Source organism: Oncorhynchus masou, chromosome 21 (assembly GCF_036934945.1).
Source record: "Oncorhynchus masou masou isolate Uvic2021 chromosome 21, UVic_Omas_1.1, whole genome shotgun sequence".
Taxonomy (NCBI): Eukaryota; Metazoa; Chordata; class Actinopteri; order Salmoniformes; family Salmonidae; genus Oncorhynchus; species Oncorhynchus masou.
The window spans coordinates 6,015,704-6,038,286 of NC_088232.1; the positions used below are offsets into that span (position 1 = coordinate 6,015,704).

General features: G+C 42.2%; 2 protein-coding genes across 3 annotated transcripts; both read right to left on the reverse strand.

Annotated features, from left to right (window-relative positions):
* Positions 1–545: 545 nt before the first annotated feature.
* LOC135507667 (Wilms tumor protein homolog) lies at positions 546–19,813 on the reverse strand. 2 transcript variants are annotated; one of them, XM_064927261.1, is made up of 7 exons: positions 19,356–19,813; positions 18,875–19,005; positions 18,528–18,695; positions 15,413–15,565; positions 10,249–10,360; positions 9,703–9,830; positions 546–1,364 (listed from the first exon to the last, which is right to left on the reverse strand). In XM_064927261.1, exons 1-7 carry the CDS (start codon positions 19,630–19,632, stop codon positions 1,293–1,295), a joined length of 1,041 nt encoding a protein of 346 aa, XP_064783333.1. In that variant the 5' UTR covers positions 19,633–19,813; the 3' UTR covers positions 546–1,292. The 2 variants fall into 2 exon arrangements, with proteins under 2 accessions (XP_064783333.1, XP_064783332.1); XM_064927260.1 differs by having other exon boundaries at positions 546–9,830.
* LOC135507702 (oocyte zinc finger protein XlCOF26-like) lies at positions 16,018–18,516 on the reverse strand. The gene has a single exon (XM_064927311.1). It carries the CDS (start codon positions 18,306–18,308, stop codon positions 17,460–17,462), a length of 849 nt encoding a protein of 282 aa, XP_064783383.1. The 5' UTR covers positions 18,309–18,516; the 3' UTR covers positions 16,018–17,459.
* Positions 19,814–22,583: the final 2,770 nt, after the last annotated feature.

Genomic DNA, 22,583 nt, shown 5'->3' on the forward strand with positions numbered 1-22,583 from the left:
GCACCTATGGCAGGGATTACAGCTGAGAGTCTTTTCTTGGTGAGTCTCTAAGAGCTTTCCACACCTGGATTGTGCAACATTTGCCCATTATTCTTAAAATCTTCAAGTTCTGTCAAATTGGTTGTGATCATTGCTAGACCATTTTCAGGTTTTGTCACAAATTTCAGGTAGATTAAAGTCAAAACTGCAGCTCGGCCACTTAGTAACATTCACTGTCATCTTGGTAAGCAACTCTAGTGTAGATTTGGCTTTGTGAATTAGGTTATTGTCCTGCTGAAAGGTGAATGAATCTCCCAATGTCTGGTGGAAACCAGACCGAACCAGGTTTTCCTCTAGGATTTTACTTGTGCTTAGCTCCATTCCATTTATTTTTTATCCTGAAAAACTCCCCAGTCCTTAACAATTAAAAGCATACCATGATGCAGCCACAACTATTCTTGAAAATATGGAGGTTTCAGTAATGTGTTGTATTGGATTTGCCCCTGTTGGGGTAGGTTCCTTGTCAATCATTTGCTTATTGTTGAAATCAGCAATCAGACAATATCTTTAAGTAAATCCATCAAAAACCTTTATTAATGCAATTGCAGACAGAAGTTGACAACGGGAACATAGCACACATGTTTCCGAAAAAGTTCTGCAAAATAGGAAAGGGTCCAAGTTGCTTTAATACTCTCACAGTCAACCCCTAGTGATGTAACTGCCTACGTCAACACCTTCTACTCATGAGACCAAGCCCATGCATATACAGTTATACAAACCTGCAGGAGAGACAATAGTTCCAGTGTTTTCTAAGGGCTCAGCAGTAATTGTCCACTCCTCCAGTTGCTTTATAGTGGTATGTCTGACTAGTCTCTTATCCCATTCACTACCCTGAAGGGTTCTGCATTTATGAATCTCTTTTAGTCTTGAGGCGCTTTCTCACAGACACCCTGTTTTGACTGCAATAACTCACACATCTGTCAGACTGTTTCTTATAAGAAGCAGAGACTAGAAAAGAACCGTGGAACAATATTAAACCTTATAATGCATATATATTGCTAATCTGTATTCCAAGACCCTATAAATGTAGTGGGGGAGGGGTCGTATAGCCTTTCCCTTCTATTGATACAACATAATCAATTATTATAATACATCAATCATTTGGTGCAGCCCCTATCATGACCCCAAGGTGAACCCCATAATTTCCCCCTTTTGAGACTAATTAGTCTCACAGCTTCAATCATAATATTCTCCTCTCAAATCAAACAGATTAGGCAAATCCCCCAGATCCATTTGATCCCAGGGATGGCCTGCTACAGGGAGGAAACTACTCCTGAGGTTCCTGGAATGCTGGTTGGGTGAGTCTGTCTATACTCCCATTCCACCTGAGAAGAGATAGACAATAGGATTAAGAGAAACCAGAAATGTACCATTCTCGGGGCCCTGCTCTCCCTCCCTCTAGTCGCTCATCAATGGCATCCAGCTTGGGAGATATGATGCCAGCCAGACCTCTCCGCTACCCGGATTGCAGTTGGTGTTGCCATGGTCACCTGGAAGGGTCCCATCCATCTTGGCTGGTTCCATTTTCTTTTTTCACCCAGTTTCCTACGGAGATGATCAGAGCATCTGGATCCTCACCTGTGATTGGTTCTGCTGCTTTCATAGTGTGAGAGTGGAGAAAACTGACAATAGAAGTTAGTTCTTTCATGTACTCAATGTGATCACACTGTGCCTCAGTTGTCTGTCAGTCAGTCATAGGTCTCGCACACCTGGTGTGTTCATGGGTCATCTTGTTAACATCTCGTAAGGTGTACACTCAACACCTTTGTTAAGGCTGCTGTGCATTTTCATGAGGACAATGTGCAATCCCTCTACCCATGTCATTCATCACCTGAATGGCTGTTTGGCAAGGGAGCCTTTCAGGGTCTAATTAGCCCTCAGTAACTCCCGTTACTCCGCGAGTGATAGATGGACACAAACTTCTGGTCAACAGCTATCATTTTGGCCACTTGGGCAACCATATCTCCTATGAGATGGGTCCAATTGTCTGCAGACAAAACCTCAGGCACGCCGAACCGGAGTATAATTTCCCTGACTAGCAATTTTGCAACTGTTCACGCATCGCAGTTGGTGGTGGGAAATGCTTCCACCCACCTGGTGAACCTGTCAATTATCACCAGGCAGTATCTATTTCTTTCTTTTCGCTCTACAATGTCTATGAAATCCATAGCAAGGTGGACAAATGGTCCTTTTGGAGTGGAGAACTTCCCTGGTTGCAGTGGAGTTCCCTTGTCTATGTTATATAACAAACATGTCGTGCAACGATAAATGAACTGTTTTTTACGTGCAGATTCAAATTTTGACAAAACCATTGGGCCGAAATCTTCTCCTCCTCCATATCTGAAATCTTCTCCTCCTAAATCTTCTCCTCCATATCCCCCCTTGATGAATGGCTCACTCCATGAGCCAATCAGCAAATAGTAGAGATCATGGTTGATGGTAAACAGGGCATGCCAGACAAAAGATGTAGCCATAAGCCAGACCTAGGACAGAGAGCACACCCTCTCTCCCTCCACACATGGTGATTAAGAATATCAGCCTGCTGCTGTTTCTCAAGATCAGTAGCTTCAGATGACACAAACGACTAAAAATAGAATGCGTGTGTGAGACAGCGGGAAGCAGCCAATTTGGCCGCCTCATTAGCTATGCTGTTACCAATACTAACATAATCACTCCTCAACCTTAACAATAGCCAATTTGTTAGGTTTTCACATAGTTTCAATCAACTGTTCAACAAAAGGTCTGTTTTTAATCAGTGTGCCTGTGGTATAAGTATACCCTCCTGCTCTCCAAATCCCACACCAGGACAGACAAACCCCAATAGCATATGCTGAGTCTGAGTAGACAGTAAGGACCTTCCTTTCCCCTAATTCACCAGCTGTGTTCAGAGCTAATAAATCTGCCTGGTGCGTGGATAAATGTTCTGATAGGGGCTGTATAACCTCAATATCACCTTCCACATCTACTACAGCAAATCCTACATGTTTCTTCCCTGTGCTTTGATCTATGTAAGCAGAACCATCAACGAACAGCACCATGTCAGAGTCAAGCAGAGGTTCATCAAACAAGTCTTTGTCCAGTACACATTCCCGAGCTGTCCCAATGTCCCTGTTATTGTTACTGATGATTTGCTCAGGGAAGCCCCAACAACTTGTCCAGGTTTACCTAAACAGGAACAGTGAGCTCTAGTGTCTATTAGAAATAGTAGGTCATATCCATTATTAACATTAAGAGTAACCATTGGCTCTTCCATCATTGAATTCATACTGGGGACACTGGAGCAGGTGAGTCGGGCGCCTTCATTGTTGATTCTGAGGGAAATAAGAACTGTTGCGGTGTTCTGATCTCACATTGGCTATGGCTGTCCTATGTCATTAGCAAAGTTTCCTCTTTCAGGCTCAAAGTTTACTCTGCCCCTGTTGTAACCTCTTCCTCTTTCATTTCCCCCACACTGCGAACTCACATGCCCCAACTGCCCACAGGTCCAACATTGAGTGTTGTTCCAGTCACGAGGGGCTCTGTCGGGCCCACCTACTCTTTTCGCTTTTTACTTTCGTCCTCATCATCTATGTCCATTGTCTCTTTAATCTTATCAGCAATTAGCATCTGCAGATCTTCAACTCTCTCTTTCTCTTCTCGAAATGTATACAACTTATTGTATTTATCTTCTTTCTTTCTTCCCTTTCTCTGTACTGTACTTTTCTTGAACTTCTTTAGTAGTTGTCTTGTTTTGCACGCTTTGTACAAAATAATAAAATGCAGTCCTACAGGATATTTCTTAACGTAGCTCTTTATTAGCTAGCTATAACTTGCATGTTCACGTATCTCCAACCATGATCAACTGCCATGACCTAACCATCTGGTTGGTCTTAACCAATCATAGCACACTATGATACGGTGGTAAAATGCATCCAATTATAATTCAGTATGTTTACACATTAATATTACAGTAGTTAGTTTGTTTTATACAGGCGGCCATATGTCTAGGGTCTTCCAGTCTGTTCCTTTTTGTGGAGTGAGTTGGGGTGTCGAGGGAAATTCTCTCCAGGAACTGTTGTTCTCATGCCGCTTTGTTGCTGCTGTTGTGTCATCCACCTCCCTCATCAGAGTCCCCTTGAGGATAATTGCGGTTGCTTCTCCATTTTCTTCTGTCAGTGGTATGAGAGGGTAGATCTGTGTATAGTCACCCGGGGGTCCTTTGGGTTGATATTCACACGGCGCAGGGAGGTGGGGAGTACTCCTGTTCTGCCTCTGTCAAGACTCATTTCTTTCCCTCCCGCACTCTAATTGTTCTCTCCAGCTTTAGTTTGGTCACGGTAGCCTTGTTCATGAAGATCTGTCCTTCCAGCATCATCATTCCTATCACAGTTTCTGATACAAGAGGACTTTTCTTCTTCCCCTTCGTTTTGTCAATTTTTCTTGTCTGAATTATCTCCTTGACTAAATCCAACCTAGTCTTGTTGAATGAACCATCCATTGGATATCTATTTTCTCCTGCCATCTCTGTTCCGACATGCCATTTCTTAATCTCATTAGGGTTAGGGGGCAGCATTCGGAATTTTGGATGAAAAGCATGCCCAAAGTAAACTGCCTGCTACTCAGGTCCAGAAGCTAGGATATGCATATAATTGGTAGATTTGGATAGAAAACACTAACGTTTCCAAAACTGTTAAAATAATGTCTGCGAGTATAACAGAACTGATATGGCAGGCGAAAACCTGAGGAAAATCCATCCAGGAAGTGCTATTATTTTGAAATGCCTGTTTTTCCATTGAAAGCCTATCCACCATACAAAGACTTATAACCTAGTTCACGATATCTATGGCTTCCACTACATGTGGCCAGTCTTTAGGCATTGTTTCAGGCTTTTACACTGAAAAATGAGAGAGAAACAGCACTTTAAATGAGAGGACAGTGGAAATTTCGAGACATGAGTCCAGCGTGTGACTGGGAGCGCACCTTTCTTGTTGCTCCTTTTCTATTGACGAAGCTTTTGTCCGGTTGAAATATGATGGATTATTTTTGACAAAAACAACCTGAGGATTTATTATAAACATTGTTTGACATGTATTGGGTAACTGGAAGTTTTGTGAGTGTAACCATATGAAGATCAAAGGTAAGTGATTAATTTTATCGCCATTTCTGAGTTTTGTTACTCGTCTACTTGGCTGGTTACTGTTTGTAATGAATTGTCTGCTGGGTGCTGTTCTCAGATAATCGCATGGTTTGCTTTCACCATAAAGTTTTTTTTAAATCTGACACCTTGGTTGGATTAACAAGAAGTCCATCTTTAAACCGATGTATAACACTTGTATGTTACATTAATTTTTATAATGAGTATTACTGTTTTTGAAATTTGGAGCTCTGCAATTTCACTGGATGTTGGCCAGGTGGGACGATAGCATCCCACACCCCCTAGAGAGGTTAAAAGTGAATGTAAATTCCACAGCGGGAAACTTCCTTTTGCATATATTCAACAGGCGTGACAGGCTTCATTGCTCCCATCTCCTCATTCTGGTTTGACTGTGCCATGGTGCTCCTGCTTTTTATTTAGATAGTCTGCATGTAATGTGTTTTCCCAATTTCTATAGGGTTATCCTAAAGTGGGTGTAATATGTAGACATATGCCTATATAAATTCTTCTCTATCTCCTTGCAGTATGTGTTAAACAACAGTGGATGATACTGTAATCCTAATTCTACTTTCACTTAATCCAGGCTATAGTAAATGGTTCTACTAAACTCAAATATATTTCACACACGGGCCTCACAGAGACAACCGCAGGATATAATATTAGAAATTAAAGTCTATCTTAAGGGTGTAGCGTAACAGTAATATGTTATACACCAGTGCTCCCTAGTGATAGCGTCACAAAGTTATTTTCAATGAAAATATCTTCAGGACTTCCATGTAATATTTTTATTGATATACTAAGGGGTTTTTATACTGTCATATGGTAAGAAAGTGTCACTAACAAATATGTTCAGCCTTTTATTCAAATGACCTTTTATTACCCAAAAACCCCGCCATAATCCACAGACAAACAAACAAATGAAACATACAACGCACTATTCATAAACAACTCAACATTCACTGGGTAAATTTCACATAGAATTACCTCTACAAAAATAAAAAATAAACCACCCTCCCATAGGTCAAGGTGGCCTGGGTAATTGTCGCTGAATTACCTCTACAAAATAAAAAATAACTTATATTCAGTAATGGTCGCTGCATTACTACCCGAAATAAAATAAAATAGATGATGATCGCTGAACCACCTCTTCAAAACCAAAATAACTAGTATTGGGTAATTGTCACTGAACCACCTCTCCAAAATAAAATAACTATTATTCAGTAATGGTCGCTGCATTACCACCCGAACTAAAAATTAAAATCATCAATCATTAATTTTATTCATCATATATTGACATCACGCATTTCACCAATAGCCCGTTATGTAATTTCTCCAATCTAGAATTCGACTACGTCATATTCAAAGTGTATGTATATATTTTAGAGTGAGTGAGGTGCCACTTACTTGTTAGAGGGAAACCACACCAGTGAATGCCAATTAATTACAGACTTAGATTAAACAGATGTCTGCTTACCTTGTTTATTTTGGAGCTCCGGCACCATGGTGTAGAATCTCCTCCAACCAATGTTGGGGTAGGTTCCTTGTCAATTATTTGCTTATTGGTGAAATTAGCAATCAGACAGTATCTTTAAGTAAATCAATCAAAAACCTTTATTAATGCAATTGCAGACAGAAGTTGACAACGGGAACATAGCATGCATGTTTCCGAGTAAGTTCTGCAAAATAGGAAAGGGTCCAAGTTGCTTTAATACTCTTACAGTCAACCTCTCGTGATGTAACTGCCTACGTCAACACCTTCAACTCATGAGACCAAGCCCATGCATACACAGTTATACAAACCTGCAGGAGAGACAATAGTTCCAGTGTTTTCTAAGGGCTCAGCAGTAATTGTCCACTCCTCCAGTTGCTTTATAGTGGTATGTCTGACTAGTCTTATCCCATTCACTACCCTGCAGGGTTCTGTGTCTATGAATCTCTTTTAGTCTTGAGGCGCTTTCTCACAGACACCCTGTTTTGACTGCAATAACTCACACATCTCTCAGACAGCTTCTTATAAGAAGCAGAGACTAGAAAAGAACCGTGGAACAATATTAAACCTTATAATGCATATATATTGCTAATCTGTATTCCAAGACCCTACATGTGTAGTGGAGGGGTCTTATAGCCCTCCCCTTCTATTAATACAACATAAGCATAATCAATTATTATAATACATCAATCATTTGGTGCAGCCCCTATCATGACCCCAAGGTGAACCCCATCACCCCAAACATAACACTTTGTATTCAGCAGTAGCGTAAAGTACTTAATAAGTAGAAATAGTTTGAAGTACTACTTAAGCAGTTTTGGGGGGTATTTGTACTTTACTATTTATATTTTTGACAACTTTTACATTTACTTCACTACATTCGTAAAGAAAATCATGTACTTTTTACTCCCTACATTTTCCTTGACACCCAAAAGTAATCGTTATGTTTTAAATGATGAGCAGGACATGAAGATGGTCCAATTCACACACTTATCAAGATAATACATGGTCATCCCTACTGCCTCTGATCTGGCGGACTCACTGAAGGCAAATGCATCGTTAATAAATCATGTTGAAGTTTGCCCCTGGCTATTCATACATTTTCAAAATCAGGGAAATGGTGCTGTGTGCTTTGCTTAATATAAGGAATAATATAAGGAATATAAGGAATGATTTACACATTTACTTTTGATAGGTAAGTATATTTAGAACCAAATACTTTTACTCAAGTAGTATTTTACTTGAGTAACTTTCTATTAAGGTATCTATAGTTTATTCAAGTATAACAATTGGAAACTTTTTCCACCACTGGTATTCAGGACAAAAAGTGAATTGCTTTGCCACATTTCTTGCAGTATTACTTTAGTGCCTTGTTGCAAACATTATGCATGTTTTGGAATATGTTTATTCTGTACAGGCTTCCTTCTTTTCACTCTGTCAATTAGGTTAGTATTGTGAAGTAACTACAATGTTGTTGTATCAGTGTTCTCCTATCACAGCCATTAAACTCTGTAACCGTTTTAAATCCCTGAGTGGTTTCCTTCCTCTCCAGCAACTGAGTTAGGAAGGCCGTCTGTATCTTTGTTGTGACTGGATGTATTGATACACCATCCAAAGTGTAATGAAAGGGATATTCAATGTCTGCTTTTTTCATTTTTACCCATCTACCAATAGGGGCCCTTCTTTGTGAGGCATTGAAAAACCTCCCTTGTCTTTGTGGTTTAATCTGTGTCTGAAATTCACTTCTTGATTAAGGGACCTTACAGATAATTGTATGTGTGGGGTACAGCGATGAGGTAGTCATTCACAAATCAAGTTAAACACTATTATTGCACACAGAGTCTATGCAACTTATTATGTGACTTGTTAAGCACATTTGTACTTCTGAATTTATTTAATCTTGTCATAACAAAGGGTTTGAATACTTTTTGACTCAAGATATTTCAGCTTTTCATTTGTAAAACTTTTGAAGAACATAATTCCACTTTGACATTACGGGGTATTGTGTAGGCGAGTGACAAAAAAATATAAATTAAATACATCTTAAATTCAGGCTGTAACACAATATTGTATTACATGCCTTATATATCACACAATGTATGGGCCTTGCACTTCAACGATTGACCCACAACTACTGTTTACTGGCTGCATCTATGTCATCTTGCTGCGTCTACCTGTAATGCAGGGTTTGATCTAAACGTCAGAAGCTATCAAGTGGAATGGTTACTTTCTATGTTATAGTGGAATGTTTTTTCTGCTGGTGCATCTTGAGGTATCTCCTCTCCGAGAACCTCTTCCCACACTGAGTACAGGCGAATGGCCTTTCTCCCGTGTGGACCTTGAGGTGCATCTTCAGCTGGTGCTGGCGGGAGAATCTCTTCTCACATTGGGGGCAGCTGTAGGATTTCTCCCCCGTGTGGACTCTCTGGTGCCTGTTCAGGCTGGACGATTGTGAAAAACTGGCCTGGCACAGGTGGCAGCCGAATGGTTTCTCCCCCGTGTGCACCCTCTGATGGATCACCTGTTTGCAGAAACTGAAGGCTTTCCCACAGAACGAACATGGGAAGAGCTTCTCTTTGCCACCGGACCTACTGATAGCATCACTACTACTTTCATTTGTCAATGGGCTTGTGTAGCCATTTAGTGTTGAAGCACTGGCTTTGTCTGAGGTCTGGTTTAACATTAGGAGAGTGTGAGGAGGACGAAGGCCAGGGAGGGTCTGTGTTGTCGCAGATTCCATGTTCCAGTTGATAGATCCTATAGAAGGTATGCTGAAGGAAGCACCCGTTAGGAGGTCAACCTGAGGCGCCATCAGTCTCTCTGAATCACAACTATAGGAGCAGGACGGAGCATCGTTTGCAGAGTCTGTCTGTGTTCTCTCCTGCCGCATATGGATACCTACCAGTCCCCGTGGACCAAATCTACACCTCGCACTGTTGTCAAGTTCGGTGATTGTTTTGTGTTCGACTGTCTGTTTATGGTTGTGGTTAACAGTGTTGTTCCCCAGCCCAGAGTTGAGGATGCTGTCCCAACCACTGACCTCCACTATGTCGCTTCTGGTCCTGGCCTGCTCAGTGACGTTGTCCCCTGGGCTCTTGGCTGCACCAGTCTGGGTCTGGGAATCCAAAATTGTTGTCCAGTCTCCTCTGTTAGCCTCCAGCCAACCACCTGCAGGAAGAGGTTAGGAAATACTTTAAAAACATGGCAGAGAACTCTACATATGGAGTTTTTTTTGTGTGTCAATTACCTGGGTAAGTTCATACATTATAATGTCTGTTTTTACACGTAAGCATAAGTGATTTAAGTGATTTGATTTTGATTTAATTTCATGAATGAAGACATTATAGACGAAAAGAAAATAGCCAGGCGCATCACAATTCCCAATGAAGATCTATTACTGTATGTAGGCAGGTAGCCTAGCGGTTAAGAGCTTTGGGCCAGTAAACAAAGGTTGCTGGTTCGAATACCCGAGCCGTCAAGTTGAAAAATCTGTTGATGTGCCCTTGAGCAAGGTACTTAACCCTAATTGCTCTGGTTAAGAGTGTCTGCTAAATGACTAAAATGTAAATATGCATGTCTCCCTTACCTTGCTCCCCAATCTTTAGTGCACTCAGCAGATCAATGCTCTCTGGTCTGTCCTCTATTGTCTCCTCTTTGACTAGCAGCAGATCAGGCTTCCCATCCTCCATGTCTACTGACTGTAAGAGATACAGAGTGAGAGGATGCTGGATCAAGAAATCTGATATCAGAACCCTGCTATGGAGCATCTTCTGATTGGGGGATTGGTTGAGATTGCTATGAGTATTATGCAAACATATTGGTTGATTTGATTACGTGACACTCTCCAATGATTTGATATTTCAAAGGCATCGTCTCACACTTAAAGGGCAACTCCACCACTTTTCAACCTCACTTTCATTATCTCCAGCACAATACCAGTGTCAACATACACTAAAAGTATGAAGACGCCTGCTCATAGAACATCTCTTTCCAAAATCATGGGTATTAATATGGAGTTGGTCCCCCCTTTGCTGCGATAACAGCCTCCGCTCTTCTGGGAAGGCTTTCCACTAGCAGTTAGAACATTGCTGTGGGGACTTGCTTCCATTCAGCGACAAGAGCATTAGTGAGGTTGGGCACTGATGTTGGGCGATTAGGCCTGGCTCGCAGTCGGCGTTACAATTCATCCCAAAGGTGTTAGATGAGGTTGAGATCAGGGCTCTGTGCAGGCCTGTCAAGATCTTCCACGTCGATCCCGACAAACCACTTCTGTCTGGACCTCACTTTGTGCATGGGGGCATTGTCATGCTGAAACAAGAAAAGGCCTTCCCCAAACTGTTTTCACAAAGGAGGAAGCACAGAATCTTCTGGAATGTCATTGTCAAATCAAAATTTATTTGTGACATGCGCCGAATACAAAGGGAACACCTTACAGTAAAATGCTTACTTACAAGCCCTTAACCAACAATGCAGATTTAAGGAAATACCTAAAAAAAAAGTAAGCGATCAGAACAACAAATAATTAGAGCAGCAGTAAATAACAAATAGCGGGGATATATACAGGGGGGTACCGGTACAATGTGCAGGGGCACCGGTGTCGAGGTAATTGAGGTAATATGTACATGTAGATAGAGTTATCTAAGTGACTATGCATAGATAATTACAGAGAGTTACAGCAGCGTAGAAGAGACCATTTTTCGAGCCTCCCTTTGACACTGCCTGGTATAGAGGTCCTGGAAGGCAAAAAGCTTGGCCCCGGTGATGTACTGGGCCATACGCACTACCCTCTGTAGTGCCTTGCGGTCAGAAGCCGAGCAGTTGCCATACCAGGCAGTGATGCAACCCGTCAGGATGCTCTCGATGGTGCAGCTGTAAAATCTTTTGAGGATCTGAGGATCCATGCAAAATCGTTTCAGTCTCCTGAAGGGGAATATGTTTTGTTGTGCCCTCTTCACGACTGTCTTGTGTGCTTGGACCATGTTAGTTTGTTGGTGATGTGGATGCCAAGGAACTTGACGCTCTCAACCTGCTCCACTACAGCCCTGTCAATGAGAATGGGGGTGTGCTTGCTCCTCCTTTTCCTGTAGTCCACAATCATCTCCTTTGTCTTGATCACGTTGGTTAGAGGTTGTTGTCCTTGCACCACACTGTCAGGTCTCTGTCAGGTCTCATCGTTGTTGGTGATCAGGCCTACCGCTGTTGTGTCATCAGCAAACTTAAAGATGGTGCTGGAGTCGTGCCTGGCTGTGCAGTCACGTGTGAACAGGGAGTACAGGAGGGGATAGAGCATGCACCACTTAGGGGCCCCCGTGTTGAGGATCAGCGTGGCGGATGTGTTGTTATCTACACTTACCACCTGGGGGTGGCCCGTCAGGAAGTCCAGGATCTAGTTGCAGAGGGAGGTGTTTAGTCCCAGGGTCTTTAGCTTAGTGATGAGTTTTGAGGGCACTATGATGTTGAACGCTGAGCTGTAGTCAATAAATAAAGGACTGACCATGAAAAAAAATATTTTCTGGTCTGATGAAACCAAGATTGAACTCTTTGGCTTGAATGCCACGCGTCACGTTTGGAGGAAATATTCTCACATAGTTGTTCCTTTTTGTCCAGGTAGGAAAGGGCAGTGTGGAGTCTGGATCTGTTCGTGCTGTTTCTGGGATAATGGTGTTGATGTGAGCCATGACCAGCCTTTCAAAGCACTTCATGGCTACAGACGTGAGTGCTACGGGTCGGTAGTCATTTATGCAGGTTATCTTAGTGTTCTTAGGCACAGGGACTATGGTAGTCTGCTTAAAACATGTTGGTATTACAGACTCAGACAGGGAGAGGTTGAAAATGTCAGTGAAGACACTTGCCAGTTGGTCAGCGCATGCTCAGAGTACACGTCCTGGTAATCCGTCTGGCCCTGCGGGCTTGTGAATGTTGACCTATTTAAAAGGTCTTACTCACATTGGCTGCGGAGAGCGTGATCACACAGTCGTCCAGAACAGCTGATGCTCTCAAGCATGTTTCAGTGTTACTTGCCTCGACGCGAGCATATTTAGCTTGTCTGGTAGCTTGTCACTGGGCAGCTCTTGGCTGTGCTTCCCTTTGTAGTCTGTAATAGTTTGCAAGCCCTGCCACATCCGACGAGCAACGGAACCGGTGTAGTACGATTCGATCTTAGTCCTGTATTGACGCTTTGCCTGTTTGATGGTTCGTCTGGGGGCATAGCGGGATTTCTTATAAGCCTCCGGGTTAGAGTCCCGCTCCTTGAAAGCGGTAGCTCTACCCTTTAGCTCAGTGCGACTGTTGCCTGTAATCCATGGCTTCTGGTTGGGGTATGTACGTACAGTCACTGTGGGGACGACGTCCTCAATACACTTATTGATAAAGCCATCGTTAGAATCCCGGAGCATATTCCAGTCTGTGCTAGAAAAACAGTCATGTTGTTTAGCATCTGCTTCATCTGACCACTTTTTTATAGACAGTCACTAGTGCTTCCTGCTCGAATTTGTGCCTGTAAGCAGGAATCAGGAGGATAGAATTTTGGTCATATTTTCCAAATGGAGGGCGAGGGAGAGCTTCGTTCAGCCACGACTCTGTGAAACATCATATATTAAGTTTTTAATGTCCCGTTGGTAGGATATACGTGCTTTCAGTTCGTCCCATTTATTTTCCAGCGATTGAAGCTAACAGGACGGAAGGCAAAGGCAGATTAGCCATTTGTCACTTAAACCTCACAAGGCAACCTGAACTTTTTCTTCGAAATCTCAGTTTCCTTCTCCAGGGAATGATGGGGATCTGGGACTGGCCGGTATCTGTTTCGCTGTAGTGTTAAGATTTCCCTTCACTGAAACTATGGGGCCTCACCCGAACCATGAAAAACAGCCCCAGACCATTATTCCTCCTCCACCAAACTTAACAGTTGGCATTATGCATTGGGACAGGTAGAGTTCTCCTGGCATCCACCAAACCTAGATTCATCCGTTGGACTGACAGATGGTGAGGCATGATTTATCACTCCAGAGAACGCGTTTCCACTGCTCCAGAGTCTAATGGCGGCGAGCTATACACCACTCCAGCCGATGCTTGGCATTGCGCATGGGGATCTGCTTGTGTGCAGCTGCTTGACCATGGAAACGGCACATTTCTAAAGTTAAGTAGAAAAAAATAAATATAAAATAAAAACATTCTACCAGATGACATAAAAAAAAGGTGATTTTCAAACACTAAGATTCACGGTGATGTGGGGAGCAAGAAAATACCCTCCCCTTGGGCTAGAAACTCAGTACAGGTTTTGAAAATGAATGTTTTGTTTACTTTCAAACCTACCCAGAGATGTCACAGAGAAGTGTTTTTTTAGACCTTATCTTTTTAACCACAGATCATAGAAACGGTCTTGTTTTCGCATATGTAGACACTGATTTGGTTCTGGAAATTATGATTATGAGATTGAAAAGTGACAGAACGGACCTATATGATATATATATATAATTTTTAATTGTCAGTCCTTTACTGTAGGTGCCTTTTGGCAAACTCCAAGCAGGCTGTCATGTGCCTTATATATATATATATATATAATATTTTCTGGTCTGATGAAACCAAGATTGAACTCTTTGGCCTGAATGCCACGCATCACGTTTGGAGAAAACCTGGCACCATCTCAACAGCGAAGCATGGTGTTGGCAGCATCATGCTGTGGGTATGTTTTTCAGAGGCAGGGACTGGGAGACTAGTCAGGATCGAGGGAAAGATGAACAACGCAAAGTACAGAGAGATCCTTGATGAAAACCTGCTCCAGAGCGCTCAGGACCTCAGACTGGGGCGAAAATTCACCTTCCAAAAGGACAACGACCCTTTCAGGAGACCCTTTCATGAAAACAGCTGTGCAGCGACGCTCTCCATCCAACCTGGCAAAGCTTGAGAGAATCTTCAGAGAAGAATGGGAGAAACTCCTCAAATACAGGTGTTCCAAACTTGTAGCATCATACCCAAGAAGACTAGAGGCTGTAATTACTGCCAAAGGTGCTTCATGTACTGAGTAAATGGTTTGAATACTTATGTAAATGTGATATTCCAGCTCTGAATTTTTAAAACATTTGCAAAAATTTCTAAAAGCTTGATTTGCTTTGTCATTATGGGGTATTGTCTATAGATTGATTTGTAGTAACATCTCAAGGACGATCAATGGAAACACGATGCACCTGAGCTCAATTTCTCATAGCAAAGGATCTGAATACTTACGTAAATAAGTTATTATTATTATTTTTTAGCATTTTTAATTTGCAAACATTTCTAAAAACCTGTTTTCACTTTGTCATTATGGGGTATTATGTGCCGATTGACGAGGAAAACAATACAATTTTAGCTACGTAGGCAGCAGAGTGGGCAGCAGCTACATAAAAGAAAATCCAGCACATGCACAGAAATCTCTATCAATAGCCACGGCAAGTTGGGTTCCAGAAAATCGGAAATAGTGTATATTTTTGTTTTTGTAATTTCCCCCCCCCCCCTTTTGTGATATCCAATTGGTAGTTACGATTTTGTCTCATCGCTGCAACTCCCCAACGGGGTGAAGGTCGAGTCATGCTTCCTTGAACCTCCGGCTGTAGTGACACCTCAACACTGCGATGCAATGCCTTAGACAGCTGTTCCACTCTGGAGGCCCCATAACAGGCTTTTAAAATGTAATATTGGTGGAGAATTTCAACTTAAAATATTTTTTAAAAGGCACTCATTTCGTGGAACAACCCAGTTCACAGTGGGCTCACCTCAGTGAGATTGTGTGTGGTCCTGTACAGCTCAGCTGGTTCCTCTTTGGGTTCAGGAGGAGTTGTCTGGTTGTCCTCCATGACCATGGTCTCCTCAGGGTTCCCCAGGCCCTCCTCCTTCACCAGCAGCACATCTGGACCCTCCTCCTTCTCCTTGAAGAGAGGTGATACAGATTACACTCCTTCAGGTACATACACACACAGATAATAAAACACACTTTCAGCATGGAGTTATCCATCCCCACTATTTTTGAGTCCTATACTGTAGTTGCAGAATGACTTCATACTTTTTAAACCCATCATGGTGGACATAAATATGTTGTGGGTAAATAGAAGTCAGATATGATGAAGTCATCATCAGACAAACTCGTCTAAACTACTTTAACATGTACAGTAGGTGTTTGTTAGTGCCTGGGTATGTGTAGGTATTAGGGCTGTCAAACAATAACAATAATCAAGTTAATGGCATTAATCAATCGAAATTAGTCAACATTTTTAAATGTGCTCAAATTTGTCCCCAAAGAAAGATTTTTCCATTTAAAAAGTAGTGCATTGAGGTACAGCCATACGATGCTTTGATTGTAAGGGAAGGAAACACAAACTGATCTACATCAGAATCTTTTAATAGTATTTTCACCATAAACAACACAAAAGTCACAAACATAGCTACAGCTTGTAATGCTCCCAATATTTATGTAGGCCCACTCCCCCTTATCAATGTTCTTGAAGTGTAACACTTGTACATAGTACAGACACACTCTCTCTTTCTCTTACACACACCATTTTAAGTACTGTTAAAGCATTCTAGGTAAAAAGAACTTGTCTCTTTGGATACAAAAGAACAAAAGATATTTTAAACTGATGAAAGCATTATAACCATCTGTACTGTTCAGATACCTTTACTCACATAGTCCTACGCAGTCTCCCTCCCACTCTCACACTATTGACTATGATATTGTTGACTGCTTTGTTGGGAAAGAGAAAGAACGGCATTTCACTGGACAAGTGCACATGTGAATGAATAAAAATGAGAAACACCCAACCTCTCTCTCACACATACACACAATCATACACACCCCACTCTTGCATATGCAGCCTAACTTTGATATTTTTGAGGAGCCTATTCCTTTTCAGTTCTTCCTGTGCCATCCAAATGTGCATAGCCTAGGCAGTGGTCAAGTTATCAGGTTGCTAGGTAACATGACTAGCTAGCTAACCAATGGTGTTTGTTGTCAAATCAAAAACAGCAGCTTGTGAGTAGTTTAAAACCAATCCGCATCTGAAAGAAAAAACATAGCTCCAGTACTATTGGGTATAACTTTCACATGGTTTTGGCTAGAGGCACACAGTCTTCAGCTATGCAAACGTGCAAGCGTTGACTGTAGCTGTGTTCCCTGTTGTGTTCTGCATTTAAAAGCGCCGGTGCGGAAACACAAAGAAGGTTCCATGTGGTGAAGATATGGAAAAGCAATTCACGGCATCCAAAAAATGTACAGAATTAAACACGTCACACGTTAAACGATGGCCCTAGTAGAACTATTTAGTAAGTGTATATTGGTTATAAAGCACTGTTGTGTGTATGCAGAATAGGGTGAAATCATATGTGATGAATATTAAAGAGAATCTCAATAAAAGTCCCATTTCGTGTTTATTAAACATAAACACGTTTTAAATACACCATATGAAAACCACATATACACATGTCCCAACTAAATATCAGTATTAACTTGTTGAACTGCATTTATTTTCTCATAAAAGTGTCTTGGGAAAATATTCAGTAGGTGAATGGAGGTAATCCAGGCATTTGTAAACATATATCCTACACAGTACAAACATAACATGTAACAGACTTTAGGCTTATATATCACACAATGTCTGGATGCAAAATTCTACCCAGGAATATTCAGCACTGAAGTCTGTTACTCGTTATTCCAAATGCACCTGTGGATCTTTTCTGGTGATAACAATGACAATGTATAAATTTGTCTTTAATGCAGGGTTTGATCTAAACGTCAGAAGCTATCGCATGAAATGGTTTCTTTCGATGTTATAGATTGGAATGATTTTTCTGCTGGTGTATTCTGAGGTAGCTCCTCTCTGAGAACCTCTTCCCGCAGTGCATACAGGCAAACAGCGTTTCTCCTGTGTGGATCTTCAGGTGCATCTTCAGCTGGTGCTGACGAGAGAACCTCTTCTCACACTGGGGGCAGCTGTAGGGTTTCTCCCCTGTGTGGACGCTCTGATGCCTCTTCAGGTCACCAGCCTCGGCGAAGCGCATGTGACACTGTGTACAGCTGAAGGGTTTCACCCCTGTGTGGACCCTCTGGTGCCTCTTCAGGTTGCCAGCCTGGGCGAAGCGCATGTGGCACTGTGTACAGCTGTAGGGTTTCACTCCGGTGTGGATCCTCTGGTGGATCTCCACATTATGGGGGCAGCTGAAGCCTTTTTTACAGAACATGCAGAGGAACCGTTTCTCTTTACTATTGCACAATGTAGAGTCCCCTTTCTGAGTCTGGGCTCTAGTCCTGTCATTTGAGTTCAATACCTGATCAAAATGGACTCGGCCGTGTGAATCAGATGGCTCCATCGACGTGGACACTGGGTCGCAATCTCTGAACGCACGTAAAGGGGAGTGGGTCGCAACATTTCGATTTGTCTCCAAGCTTTCCCTGTAATCTAAGAAGTCACTGGTGTTGTCCAGCGAGAGTCCTTCTCTTAAGTGAGACTCATCTGCATTCCATGTCTGAGGAGAGTTGCGTTCAACTTTCACATTAACCTCATCTACGACAAGACCTTCCCCTTTCTTATCTAGGTACCTTTCAGAGTATACACTACTACTGTACTGGTTCCAGTTCCCTCTCATTGGATTAGTCTGTGTATCTAAGCCCACAGGCATGTCACCAGATATAATCTGTGTCTCTGTAGCGTATGAACAGGACGGATCATTGTGAGTCTGTAATGCATCACCTGAGTCCCGATTGGATAAAACTGTCCTCGGGTTAGTGTAAAGTAAATACTCTGAGTGGGAAGCACGACGACAGCCCAGTCGCCCCAGCCTCGTTAAAGTCTCGGTGTCTGTCTCTGACTTGAGTGCGGCGTTTGGTGTTCCACTGACCTCCGTGATGCTGTGTCGGGTCCTGGGCTGTGCTGGGGCAGTGGTGGGGTCATCCGTAGCTACAGGGGGCGCTCCAGCCGCTCCAGTCTGGATGTCTGTGCTGTGTCGTGGGTCCTCCTCTCCTTCAGACTGCTCCAGCTTGACCACAGGACCTGCAGCCTCTGCAGACTGACAAAGAAGAGAGGAGGTTATTGGATAACAATGTCATAGGGAAGTCTCACAAGCTTCCCTATAGCAGATAAATGAGGCTGTACATGTAAGCAAATTATTAGCTGAGGGGAGCCTTTCTGAAATAAATTGGCAACATTTGATGTACCGTAATTTTGATGTAATACTATTACACTAACCTCTATCATGATAATGTGCTGGGTTGAGGTTCCACTCTCCTCATCATCAGTGATTGGTTGGTCATCTCTCCATGTATTGTGTCCCACTGGCTTAACAAAGCTTCTGTAGCCTCCAGTGCGATGTCCTTCACCTAAGAGAGTGATTGGGCAAAAAGAGGTAGATAGGTTAGGTACTGTCAATGCTCAACTGTATATTGTACACCAAGGTAACATCTCATAACTTCTTGAACTACTATTTATTGATCTATGTATTATTTTCCATGTGTTACATTGTTTTCATTGAGTAAATAACAGGATATGCAGTCAATTAATAATCTGGTTAGAATGAGTGTTTTTGCGCAAAATAGCTAAGTAATCAGGGAAATTATTGCATACTATCCAAAAACTGACCAAGACTAAATTCTGGGTAACACATCTGAACAGATGTCCAGAGGGGAATGGTGCGACAGGCCGCGCATCCTCGGCCTTCTGCAAAATGTACCTCTTGCCATTCCTCTGTATCGGTCGAGGATCTTGACACTACTGGGACGACTGGCGAGGACGCGTTCTGGCATTGTCCTCTCTGCGCGCTCCCGTGCCACCTTTAGTTCCAGTAGTTTCCTCCGTAATGTCCTGTTTTCTTTCTGGCTTTGGGTTATTTCCAAACGAAACACTGCATAGTCGTCGTCTACGAGTTTACAGATTTCTGCAACGGCTGCATTCGCTAGCACCTCCATGATGGAGGCTATTTGAGTGTGAAACACCATACAGTTAGCCATTGTTTGCGAACGTTAGTAGCTAGCGTTACCAATATACCTTCTATCAACTAAGTCGTCTCCAACACGAATTATACTCTATATGGGGTGAGAATGTGATGCTGCGCAGTTATGACTACTCATATTTTGAAATCCAGGGTGTTAATGAACGTCTAAGAAATTCTTCATGGTCATTGTGGTTCACTTCCGTTTACTTCTTCTTCTTAGGTGGGGTTTAACTGCGGTTGGCATCCAATATTGACGGTGCATTACCGCCACCAACTGTACAGGGGTGAAAAAAGGAAACTGCATACGGTGAGAGTGGGAGATACTTTTTGATTTTATCTCTCTCTCCTTCAGTTCTTCAAACCACTCTGCCGCATCCACAATAACGCCCATCTTCCTTGACTTTCCCTCCACATTAGCTGTGCCATCATCACTGACATTAAAAACACAAAGTCCACCTTCTTTACATACAGCATATCTGGATCCTGCTGGTGGGAGGCCAACTTTGCATTTGACTTTATCTACCCTTTCTACCGCCTCCGCATAGGAGACAGCCTGAATTTCCTGATTTTGTCTCTCCATCTCTTTCACCCTATATGGGCATTCCAAGGATGTCGCCTCATGTTCTCCACCACAGTTACAATACTTTATTACTCTTCTGCTATACAGTCTCCATCAAAGTGGTTTCCCCCACACGTCCCACATCTCGGCTCGTTCCGTCTGCAGACACCTTCTGCATGTCCAAACATTTTACATCTGTTACACTGCAAAGGCCTGGATATAAAGGCTCTGACAGGATAATACACATATCCCAACTGCACTCAGGTTGGGAGGGACTCCACATTTAAAAAAAACAGGAGAGACGAACTCTTCTCCTTCTTGCGATGAACCACACCATTCATCCAGCGTACATCAACCACTCCAGGAATTTACTTTAGCATATTAATATCAACTTATTATGCAACTCCAGAAATGACTCCTTTAATAAGTGCCCTGCTCTGATTTGACTTTACCCAAAGCTTTCTCCACCACTTTGGATATCTTCAATGGATTTACCGACTTGGGTGTACATAGTTCCAGAAAACATACTTCTACCAAGATACGATGGGGAATTATCAACCCTAGCCTTTTCCTTTCCCACATCAATTTAGCTTATTTTTCCATTTGTTTGGACAAATGTCCATTCTTAATTTCCACTGCAAATTGATTCAAGCGCCACCATAGCAATAAATGCAAGAAACCCTACCTTATTAAACTCATCCTCTCTGGATCCCTCTCTTCAGGCCTACTCCCTGGGGGGCTCCCAGTCGAATCCCTCACCCTTGGGCTAACCGCTACTCTTGTCACTGCCTCAGCATAGGACCCTTTCTTCCCCACTCAAACTCTGGAAATCTCAACCTGTCTCTCTCTCACAGGGCACTTCAGATCCCCAGCTGCATGGGCGCCCACACACAGTGCTTTCTCTATCCCAACTTTACACTCACTCTGACTATTCAATTGAGAAACAAAATACTGAAGTATACTTAAATATGCTACAAATTCACATAATATACTACAAATATATAGTACTAGTATAGCACTTTTTTAGTATATCTAGTACTATCTTTACTATCATTACACTTAACACACATTTTAAATGCATTGTTTTTCTAAGTATACTACCGTAGTGGAGCAGGTTGAGAGCTTCAAGTTCCTTGGCGTCCACATCAACAGCAAACTAACATGGTCAACGCACACCAAGATAGTCGTGAAGAGGGCACAACAAAACCTATTCCCCCTCAGGAGACTGGAAAGATTTGGCATGGGTCCTCAGATCCTCAAAAGGTTTTACAGCTGCACCATCGAGAGCATCCTGACGGGTTGCATCACTGCCTGGTATGGCAACTGCTCGGCCTCCGACCGCAAGGCAGAGGGTGCGAGTACGGCCCAGTACATCACTGAGGCTACCAGGCGGTGTCAGAGGAGTTTAATAACTCTATTTTATATGTACATATTACCTCAGGTCTACGCCTGTTGCATTCGGCACACGTGACAAATAACATTTGATTTGATTTGAAAGAGCAGGTGTTCCTAATGTTTTGTATACTCAGTGTATATGGATCTTTCTAAAAACAAGGGTACCAAGTCATTAATAAACTTTTGCATTTTTTTCCATGTGAATACATTATGATATAAAAGGGGGAATATAGATACATTCAATTGAATTCATGAGTTGAACCAAACTTATGTTTAAACCCTTTTTCATGCTTGGGAGTCTTCACAGTTTCGGCAAAAATCATGTGACATAAAACACCACCTTTCTTTCCTTACATTTATGATACAGTTGTTTGTTGTTATATCATATACTAAGGATTTACCAATTGAATTACACATTGACATTGATTCTGTGAAATTCGTAGATATTGTTGTCAGACTTTTTTATGGAGATCTTGGATTGTGTACTGCAACCTCATAACATTTCGTATCTCTCTCTATGTTATGGTGTGGAAACAGTTTTCATGTGATTGCAAAATCCAATGCTTTAAACAGAAAGAGTAACATTAATATGATTACTAAAACTAAAATTGATACTGAAATTAACGGGGTTCTTTAATATAATTACATATAATAGTTGTTTGAAGTGCATTTGGTGTCTAGCTGTATTCAAAATATATTTGTTTTGCTATTTATCTAATATACTAAGAATATACCTAAGTACAAAAAAATCACAGACATACTTCTATATAGTTAAATATATTGATATATTCAACAAGAATAAATCCTGCTTGGGTACTCTTCTCACATTTTGGGATCTCCCTCCTACATACTGCACCAAATCCTTGGCACCTACAGCACAGTAGGGTTTCAGAACATAGGCTCTCAGAGAATAGCCCTTGCTGTCTCTGCCTGGCCGGTTCCCCTCTTTCCACTGGGATTCTCTGCCTCTAACCCTATTACAGGGGCTGAGTCACTGGCTTACTGGGGCTCTC